Raw genomic sequence first — 10,472 nt, forward strand, 5'->3', positions numbered from 1 at the left:
TGATAAACAGCTATTTCTGTGTATAGCTTCCCTGTATTTCCCCCAGGTTTTTAGTAGACAAATGCTGTAAAAAGCACTAATTACTCCTTAAACAGAACTCATATCTACCAATTGTACATTTCAGAAACTAAGAAACTGACCCATCTCCTGTTTCAGCATCTTCATGAATCTTTACTGTTGATTAGTTAATAGATAATTGGGTAAAGAACAGACAAATCTGAAGTGAATCCTAGGTTACCTGCTGCAAGCTGTAAGAATATAGAGATTCAGCCGTATAAAGCTATACATAGAAAGATCAAGGAATTTTTGTAGAGGGAAGCCATTTATCAGGGAATATTTGGTGTTATTCAGCTTTTAATATATACCAGCTGTCTTCTACTATGAAGTTCTTGTGGACTCATATATTACTAGGCCATATGGTAAACTGTTAAGCTTCTCAGACCTTCTGCTGATGTACTAAGTAACACCCCTACAGAGCCTAGGAGACAGGCAGACTGTAGATGCTTAGCCTTTTTTCTTGTGCAACTGAAGCTCAGACTTTCCTTCTTCATACTGGCCAAATGGCATTCCAGAGCATTTGACTGAGAACAAAAGATATTTGCAGATCCAGGTTGGAGTGAAGGGAGGCAGAATTCCTGGTCAGAGAGTCTTGTGCCTGGAGAGAAAGGAACAAGGCAGATCTTTTGTAGAGAATAAGGATTGTGTTAGGTCAAGAGAGTAGGAAGAGAAGAAAAGAGCATGGACGGAGAAACTGAAGACAAAGATGAGATCGGAAGCATAGGAGCTTACTAAAACTATGAGAGGACAGAAAAAGAAGGGACAGGGAGGAGCTGAGTGTCAGGACAGAACTGAAGCTGTGTAGATAGAATTTTGTCTTAGAGAAATAAAGGAAACGGACAAAAGAACATGGTGTAAATAGATTATTTTCCCTCAGATAACCCCACGCCAGATGTAGCATCTTCCCCAGGACTGTGAGAGGAATCTTTCAAGGGCAGACCCCTGGGAAAATTTCAATATCTACCTTTTGCATTTTCTTTCATCTGTCTGTCTGTCTATGTATGTATGTATGTATGTATGTATGTATGTATGTATGTATGTATCTATCTATCTATCTATCTATCTATCTATCTATCTATCTATCTCTATCTATTTATAGATATAGTCTCCCTACTTAGCACAGATTGGCCTACAACTTTCTAGGTAGATCCCAAATGGTGCTAGAAAAAAACTGGGCATTTAATGGGGAAGAGTGAACTAGATCTTTATCTCTCTGCCTGCATAAAAATCAATTCTAAATGGATCAGCTACCTTCATGTAAGACCTGATACTCTGAAATTGCTATTGGAAAAGTAGGGAAAACTCACCAAGGAAGAGACATAGGTTAGAACTTTGGGAATTAAACTCTATTTGTCCAGGAAATATGGCCAACCATTGGTAAATGAATTGTCATAAATGTCACCATATGAACTAGTGTGGATATTATCAAAAGATGAGAAAAACATTTGCCTGTGTGTGAATTGGAGACCCTTGCACATTGTTGGCAGAGCAAACATTGATACAATTATCATGAGACACATTGTGGAGATTTCTCAAAATGTGAAACCATGTCTGCCCTGTGATCCAGTCATCTCAACATTCTGGACATAACAAAGGAAAGGAGGTCAGGATGCCAAAGAGAATTCTGTACTGCCCCATGTATCCGAGACATATTCCTGACAACCAGGCTATGGAGTTAACCAGCGTGCAGCAAGGGGTGAACTGATACAGCATAGTACAGGACTCTCACAAAACCAAAACCAGACCTGCCAGATGGCCCATGCTGGCTGTGTCTCCACAGGAAGAGAAGTGAGATGCTTTTTTAGTTTCTTCCAACATTGATTTGGTTGCAGGGGCCCAGGACTTCTGTCATTTTGGAAGCCTCTCAGTCTCTAGTTCACATGACAGCACAGAGCATCCCTTGCCCCTTGAAGGAAACTCTACCCCCTCAACAGGATGTGAATGGCAGGGCAGAAATACAAATTGAGGAGGGAACCAGGTTACAGGCTACACAAAGGCAATGCCTTGTAAGTAGGAGTCAGGGCTCTTGTGAGCATTTACACACCCAAATATAAGGATTTTTTTGATGATGCTAAGACAGGACAACTGCAGAGAAAGATGGAAGTATTTCAAAATGAATCAAAACCTAATCCTTTAACAATGTGTCTACCCTATATCCATATGTCTGTTGAAGAAGAATGTGATTAGGCCTTATAATTCAGGAGGTATAAACCTGTCACCCCAGTACCCAGGATTCTGAACGGGAGCATCAGGAGTTGTAGGTCAACCTAGGTTACACAGTAAGACCCTGACTAAGAAAAAGAAAGGAGAGAGTGATACTGAGACTTGTGGTCAACTTGAGTCCACCTGAAGGACATTATGCCAAGAAAAATTACCCTTAAAAGAGAGAAATACTTCATATGTGGAGCCAAAACCAAAATTCTCCATTAGTGATAATAGCGGGATGGAGTGATGTTTCCAGGATGCAGACTAGGCAGTATGTAGGAGGAAGAGGGCAGAGATCTAATGCACAGAATGAAGACCAAAGTACATCATGGAGAATGAGGGTTGCTCTCACCACAGGGAGAAAGGGTGCATTCAGAAGACAGACATGCTGACCAATTCACTATCAGAATGTTTATATAGATATAAATCAGGACACCAGAGCATGCGGTTCAAATATACAAAGGAATTTATTGTAGCAAGAAAACAGTCTCTTTATTCAGATATTTGTGCCGTATATCTTTTTGTCTGGTGCCTGTCTTTCTTGGTAACACTTCTGCAGAGCAATCTTATGCCCAGCTCTCTGAGCATATCCTCCATGGCTGATCTTCACCTGGATACACAAGGCATAAAGTCATCAGTCACTCAGCTCTCACTATCTAGGACCTTTCCTTAGAGACTGTCTTCATGGTTCGGTTCTCTAGGTATTGGTTGATGTCACTCTCTAAAAGGGGACCCACTCTAAAAAGCCCTCAAATTACTGTCAGTGTTCTCTATGTCTGTCCCTTGCAGCCGGCAGTACTTCTGATGGAGAAGTGGTGTCCCTGCCTAGGTGACCAAGGGAACAGCTGACTCCATAGAGTAGATGGAAGGGACTGAGCAGCACCTCACCCTCACATGGCTCCTGCCAGTACAGAGAGGCATCACCCTCAATGAGGTAAGTCTCTGAGCTGCCTCAGACACTGTTCTCCCTAAACCAGGGGTTAGTACAAGGGCCTGGGTGCTACCTGGATCAGTAGACATTTTCCCTTGTTCCTCTTTAGTCCATCTGCTTGTGAGTCTCTGGCCCAACTTCTCTGTCAATCAGAAGAAGCCTCTTTTATCAAGGAGACCTGAAAACAAGACATTTTGGTAAGATTACAAAATGTTTAGTTGTCCATCACCCTGTAACCAATCACCTCTTCCCCATGGCCTGAGCAGAGGAGCATCACCTGTGTGTCCCTCTTCCATCCAGTGTGTTAGGGCTTGAGTGGCATCTCCTGCTCTAAGCACCATCCAGTTGAAAATGTCCCTTGCTGAGTGTAGTCCCAGGAGTCTCTTTGGTAGCCCCAGCATAGGGTCATACAGGCAGCAAAGGACTTTCCCAGCCTGCTGCCTGGGGACACAAAGCCTCAGCAACAGTAATGTCCCTACAGGATGTCAGAAAGAAAACGGCTGGGATCTTTGTGTGAGATACTATTGAAAATAGTATCTTGGGGTGTAGTAGAGTGTGGTCTTGGGGTGTACTAAAGTGTGGTCTTGGGGTATACTAGAGTGTGGGCCTAAGGAGGGGTGTGAATCTGACCCCTTAAATCTCTTTAGGTGTCTCTGAGATATCTTAGGAGGTGGAAATATGGCAGGAGACCATGAGCCACCCAGAGGAACACCCGCACTGTCAGGCCGGGGGTTGCCATTGTTTTTCCATCAACAGATTCTATCCACGATCACGCTTGGAACCAGCTCCATCTCTGAATCCAACTGTCAAACACTCCAGACTTCACCTTGCTTCCACTCAAAGCACAGCTGGTGGGCCTTACCTTGCACAGGACCGGATGCCCTGGGGCAAAATGTGCACCATGGCATGTGTTGGCTTCATATGACTCCTGCGAAGCAGTAGAGCAGGGTGGTTAAGTGATTGTGTTGGGGGTAGAGACAGGAACAAGCTGAGTTAGAGGGATTTGAGGCATTTCCAGGAGGGAAATCACATGAAATATGAAATTATCTTGCTTGAATAGGAGTCCTCTCCAGTTCAAGCAAACTTCACTAGTGTCAACTGTGCATGAGGTACATTGGGAGAAGTATGTGTGTGTGTGTGTGTGTGTGTGTGTGTGTGTGTGTGTGTGTGTATGTGTGTGTGTGTGTGTCCCTGTCTGTTCAGATACAGAGTACAGAAGAGTACATCCATATGACTCAGGTTGCAAAGCAACAAGCAGTTCACCAGTAAGTGCTAGGGTGAGTTGTGAAGGTGTCTGGATCTGGTGGGGACGGGAAGCAAGCTGTCTAGTAGTTCAGGATGGTGCTGAGAGCTGCACCATAACTAATGGACTCACCTGTTCCCACACACTCTACCTTCCCAAATGAGCACAAGATGGACACTCCCTGCAAACTCGTCCCTCTGTGTCTGGCTCCAACCTGGTCAGCAATACTCATCTTGAACACATACAAACTGGCCAGGCCCTCTGGGGTCCTCCTCTGCTTCCGGTGCCGATGTCTCTTCTAATGGCTCACAGGTACACCTGGAGACAGGTAGCTGGAATGACGATCACACTGTGCGTGGAAGGTCCTCTGAGGCCTGTTTTCCTAATGATCACAGCACTCCGTGGATCCTTGTTTAAAGGACTTCTGGTCCCACAGAGTGCTTCACTTTACTGGCACAATTGTGGCACCACCAGCCATCACGAACCTACCTACAAGGGAGAGTCAGGAGGATCATGAGTCTGTCAGACCCGCCTCCCAGAATCCTTTCTCAGTCCTCAGGGTCCAGGTGATGTGAGAAGGGTGTGCCATGCCCCCTCCTCCCCAGTCATCATCTGCAGACACAGGAACACTTTGCACCTAGTTTCAGCCTGTGATATGAACACAGCTTCCCATGGCACACAGCCATCTGAACTTCCTACCTGGCTCTCTCCAGCGCCCGTGTGCATCCTCAGCATGCTGCTCTTCACTCTCTGGTTTCAGCTTTGGGGGAGCACAGTGCCTCCAACAGCACTTGAAACAGACACAAAAAAGGGCCCTCTTAGGAGAACATGCAGGTCTTCTGCTTGGCTGTGCTGGCCCTGCGCAGTGCTGGGCCCTCAGTCTGATTCCTCCTGAGTGCCTGTCCCATTGCTCTTTACCCACCCTTCTCCTCACCCTTGCCCAGCCTCGGGCCACTATCCTCTGCTATCTATCTGCATCTAGGTCAAGTTTCTCAGGAAGGATACTGTGGGATTTGCTTTCTGGTGTGATAATATAGTATCACCTATTCCTACAATCTGTTTATTTAAAAGCATAGCATTTAGTCCAGGAAACAGCGTACTGAGTAAAGGTACTTGACCTTAAGCCTGGGGACCTTAATTCATTCCCTAGGACCCACATGGTGTAAAGACAGAACTGACTCCTGCAAGTTAACTTCCACACACATATAGTAAATAAATATTTTTTCTTTAAAGAAAAGATCATTAAAAAAAAAAAAAAAAAAAAAAAAAAAAAAAGAGGCCTAGATAGAAAAGTGCATTGGAGCCTCTCCACCTACCTGTTACCTTGGCTCCCTCCATGGTCCTCTAAGGTCACAGGCAGGATTTTGTTGCAGCCTAGGCGCTCCCTCTTTTCTGTTGGTATGCAGCAGCATAAACTTCTCAGGCCTTTTATAATCCTGCTCTGTAGGCTCTTCCAAATCCGCTTTCTAAAGGGGGCTCTGGGTGCAGTCTGGCACCGGCCACTGAGGTGTCCCTGGGATGTTTCTGGGGAGGATGGGCTGAGGTCTTTTTCTTGTACGATGAGACCCTCATCCTGGGCCTCCTTGCTGGAGAATGGGGGTGATCTATCCTGTGAGGTCATGTTCTTTGAAACAGCTGTAGCCACACTGAGGGGCTGTCCTCTGAGGTCCTCCTGAGGTGCAGTTTGTAGGAGAGATGACCTGGTCCTTTCACCTCTCCGACTAGCTGTAGCCACTCTGTGGGGCTGTCCTCTGAGGTCCTCCTGAGGTGCGGTTTGTGAGAGCGATGAGCTGGTCCTTTCACCTCTCCGACCAGCAGTAGACATGCTGTGGGGCTGTCCTCTGAGGTCCTCCTGAGGTGAGGTTTGTGGGAGAGATGAGCCAATAATTTCACCTGGTATGTTGACGTCTTGGCACTGAACTTCCTCCATTGGGGTGTGATGAGATAAAACATCCTGTGAGGACGCCTTGCTCTTTGATTTGTTAGGGCCAGCTTTGGACACATTCCAGGATAACTTGCTGGAATAAGTTTCCAGTGCTGAAGACACTGTGGTACATATTTCATCGGAGGTGTTAATAGTGCTCTCTGAATCCCCCCAGGCGCTGTTCATGAAAGTAGCCTCATGTACACGCTGGGGGCAGATTCTGTGAACTGGGGCTGTTTTCTTGTCAGGGCAGTTCACGGTGGGAGGCATACTGTACCTCGTTTTCCCCTTTTTGTTATTCTCGGGACTCTCAGGTAGAGTGGGCAAAATGGAAGAAGTGGGAAGGATAGGGACACTAGATCCCCTCTTTATAGTCACTTTAGGTATTGTGGGAAGGCCTGTAAGGTTCAAGGTTCCAGCAGACTGCTTGGGCCGAAGATGTTTTATAATGTCATCTTCCCAGGGTGACTGCTGCCTAAGAATCAAGTAAGTGGCCATCACTTGATCAAACTTCTTCTCCCGTAAAGCTTCCATTATCTCTCCTTGCTTATAACCCATGACGCCCATGATGACCATCACAGTGGGGTCTGGGTAGCTGTCCTCATTGTTCTCTCTAAAGGGATTGGGAGAACCTTCATTGCCATGCTTCAGCCATTGAAAGCCCACAACGTCACCTATTCTTGGTCTTTCTCCAGGATTTACGGTTAACAACTTAGCAATAACATCCCAAAGCTCTGGCGACAGCTTGAAATTAACGGGGTACTTTCCTGCCAAGATTTTGTCCTTTAGCATTCCAAAGGTAGTTCCCTTGAAAGGGAGGCACCCTGTAGACATAAAGTAGAGTACAACTCCCAAACTCCAGATGTCGATTGCTCGGCCATCGTAGCCTCCACCTTCAAAGAGTTCTGGGGCACAATAAGGAAGGGTCCCACAGAAATATGCTAGCTTCTGCCCCATGGGAAGCTTGGTGCCCAGCCCAAAATCACTGAGTTTTATATTTCCTTTGCCGTCCACTAAAATATTTTCAGGCTTTAGATCCCTGTGAGCAATCCCTTTCCTGTGACAATACTGAAGGGCACACACCATCTGTTTAAATACCTTACGGGACTCGTCCTCAGGTAGGTAGCCAAACTCCACAATCCTGGCCATCAGCTCTCCGCCTATGGCATGTTCCATAACCAGGTAAGTGTTTTTTGTGGTGTCGATTATGTGAAGAAGTTTAATGATATTGGGATGGTCTAGAGATTTCATTATTTCAATTTCTGATTTGATGAAGATGTTCTTTGAGCTTTTTGGGAGAACTTTTACTGCTACCTTTGTCTGGGTGAGTAGATGGCTAGCCAATTTTACTTCTCCAAATGCTCCCCGACCAAGGGTCTTTAGGATTTGATAGTGCTCTGTTAAAGCCTCTTCGTCAAAGGAGTTGTACTGTAGGGTGTTGCCTTGAGCCATTTCCCACTTCCTCATCTTTGTCGATATAAATGCTCGTACCAAGACCAACTAGTGATGCAAGATAAAAATTAATTAAAAGCAGGTCTAGGAGAAACATTTATAGCTACAAATTCCCGCGGTTAAAAAAAAAGATGGTTGTCCAAAATAACCTAATGATGCATGTCATGGTCATAGGACAACAAGAACAAGCCAAACCCAAGAGAAATAGAAGAAATGCTCAAGTCCAGAGCAGAAATTGATGAAATGGAAACTAAAATAATACAAAGACCAATGTAACAAAGACTTGATTATTTTAAGAATAAATGTAACTGATGTAATCTTAGCCAAAATAACGACTAGGAAAATTTAAGATACAAGTTAATAATATTAGAGACAAAATAAGAAACTAATAGAAAACTTTAAGATACAAGTTAATAATATGGGAGACAAAATAACATGGTATTACCAGAGATACAACTGAAATCCAGACATCTAGACAATCACTAGGGAATGTTTTTAAAATGTTCCAGTGAATTGGAAAAATCTAGAATAAACTTCTAGACACACATTAGCTACCAAAACTCAACTGAGAAGATATAAAACACCTAAACTGAAAGACTGTCAGAGTCAGAGGCAGTGGATGACAATACAAACTGTTTTCTGGACAAAGCAGGGCAGTTGCCCATCTGAATTTACAGCATTGTGACCTGCTTAAGCTCACTCCAGACAAAAATCTCTGCATGAAGAGGGGAAGTGGGACAAGAAGTCACACCCCTGACGAACTATTGACAACTGATAGATTCCAGGAGAGGGAGAACACATTTAAGGGTGTGGCCCCTGGTAGGTGGGACCGACCACTCTCCAGTGGAAGGCCATATATCCAAGAGTATAAGGACAACAGAAACTGTACTTGATGGTGAAAAACAAAACAAAAAGACACAAATATGGGTGGTAGGAAAGGGAGTATGGAAGATCTGGGAGGAATTGGAGGAAGGGATAAACATGACCAAAATATATTGTATGAAATTCTCAAAGAACTAATTTAAAACAGAAAAAAAGCAACAAAATCGAAATAGTAATTTAAAATAATCTCTTGACAAAAACAAACAAACAAACAAACAAACAAAAAACTCCAGGATCAGACAAACTCATTGGTGATTTCTATCAGACCTCTGAAGATCAGAGTGCAGAGCTAAGCCACTAGTCAGCCATAGAGGCCAGGTGTTGATGGCTCACACCTTTAATCCCAGTACTAGAAAGGTGGAGACAAGAAGGGAAATGGCTGGGCAGAGAGAGGTGGGAGGAGACAGGAGCTCATTGCATTCAGTCTGAGGATTCCTGGAGACAGAATGTTGCACACTTTTAGTCTGAGGATGGCTAGAGTTAAGAAGTCTCTCTAGTTACTGGCTTCTTTGTCTTAATGATCTTCAGGAAAGCTTTGTTAGAGCATAAACAAAATATCACCAAGATACCAATGCTTCTCAGATGATTCTATGAAATGAAAAGGGAAGGATGCTTCCAGACTCATCCTAGGAGCCTGTATTACTTAGGTACCAAAACCAGGTGGGTACAGTAACAAGAGAAAGGTATAATTAACATCCTTGGTGAACACAGATGCAACAGTCCTTAGAGTACTTAATACTTCACACAAACTTCCACAGCACTTAAAAGGATCATACTTCATGATGAAGATGGGTTCACCCGGTCATGTAAGGGCTGCAAATATGCCAACTGATTAGCAATGCTGTGCAGAAACAGAAGGGCAAGAATCATACACTCAGCCGAAAAGAGTGAAATTGTCATTTTTCAGGGGAAAAACCGCATGGACCTGGAAATCATGGTGTTGTGTATAACAGGCCAGTCCCACAATGACATTTGTTTTCAAGTCTTGGATCTCAGTTTGGGGAGGGGACCTGATAGTAAAAGGGGATATTAGGGATGTGAAGGGTAAAGAGGAGGGGGGTAAGTATGTAAAGTAGGTGAATATTATCAAACATTATGTGCATATACAGAAATGTTACAGTGAATATTTTTTACTTTTTATGCTAAATATTTACTAACAAAATCTTTATAAAGAAAAAAGAGACAAAGAAAATGAGTAGTTAGAAAAAAAATGGAAGATAGTTAACAAAGAAAATTTAAAATATGTAAAAACTAACTTCTAAAACCAGAAACATAAAATACAAGAAATAAAAGGAAAAATGAAAACCAATACCCCCAAAGCACAACCAGCAAAGTGAGAGGAAAAACTCACTCTGTCAAGTACAAGAAGTCACCAGCATCCGAGTCCAAAACTTCACCGATATCCAGGTCCAAAACTTTTACCAACATCCAAGTCCCACAGATCACCACCTAACAGCTCTCTGTACTAGAAGGACAAAACCCAGCCCTAGGCAGTGTGTTATATGCACAGGTGTCAGTCATTCCTCACAGTGGCTCCTTGTGAGGTCAGAGCAAGCCATGGACCAATGAGGGATGGGCACACTCCTGTCAAAGGCCTGTGTTAGCTACTCTGCAGTCACTGCTACCAAGTGCCCCACAGAAAGTAACATAAGGAAGGGTCCTTTCGGCTCACACTTTGTGAGAACAGGGAAAGCATGGTGGCAAGAGTAGCTGGTGTTAGCATGTGGCTGCTTACACTGTACTGGTGGTCACCCCACCTCCAACACAGGCTTACAAAC

At 44.0% G+C, this 10,472-nt stretch overlaps 1 protein-coding gene across 4 annotated transcripts; it reads right to left on the reverse strand.

The window, feature by feature from the left end:
* Nucleotides 1-2,710: 2,710 nt before the first annotated feature.
* LOC131909099 (sperm motility kinase X-like) lies at nt 2,711-10,203 on the reverse strand. 4 transcript variants are annotated; one of them, XM_059260400.1, is made up of 8 exons: nt 10,046-10,203; nt 5,753-7,860; nt 5,136-5,226; nt 4,569-4,754; nt 4,056-4,121; nt 3,471-3,668; nt 3,267-3,371; nt 2,711-2,872 (listed from the first exon to the last, which is right to left on the reverse strand). In XM_059260400.1, exons 2-3 carry the CDS (start codon nt 7,825-7,827, stop codon nt 5,193-5,195), a joined length of 2,109 nt encoding a protein of 702 aa, XP_059116383.1. In that variant the 5' UTR covers nt 7,828-7,860; nt 10,046-10,203; the 3' UTR covers nt 2,711-2,872; nt 3,267-3,371; nt 3,471-3,668; nt 4,056-4,121; nt 4,569-4,754; nt 5,136-5,192. The 4 variants fall into 4 exon arrangements, with proteins under 4 accessions (XP_059116383.1, XP_059116380.1, XP_059116382.1 ...); XM_059260397.1 differs by having other exon boundaries at nt 4,056-4,754; XM_059260399.1 differs by having other exon boundaries at nt 4,056-4,768.
* Between the last annotated feature and the right edge of the window lie 269 nt (nt 10,204-10,472).

The sequence above is a fragment of the Peromyscus eremicus genome, chromosome 4 (assembly GCF_949786415.1).
Source record: "Peromyscus eremicus chromosome 4, PerEre_H2_v1, whole genome shotgun sequence".
Classification (NCBI taxonomy): domain Eukaryota; kingdom Metazoa; phylum Chordata; class Mammalia; order Rodentia; family Cricetidae; genus Peromyscus; species Peromyscus eremicus.

Bases quoted from the DNA above. Each gene is read 5' to 3' on its own strand.
- LOC131909099 (XM_059260400.1), bottom strand. From the start codon at position 7,827: ATGAGGAAGTGGGAAATGGCTCAAGGCAACACCCTACAGTACAACTCC. The intron at 5,227-5,752 runs GTAGGTGGAGAG...GTCTGTTTCAAG, and splicing joins GGAGGGAGCCAAGGTAACAG to TGCTGTTGGAGGCACTGTGC.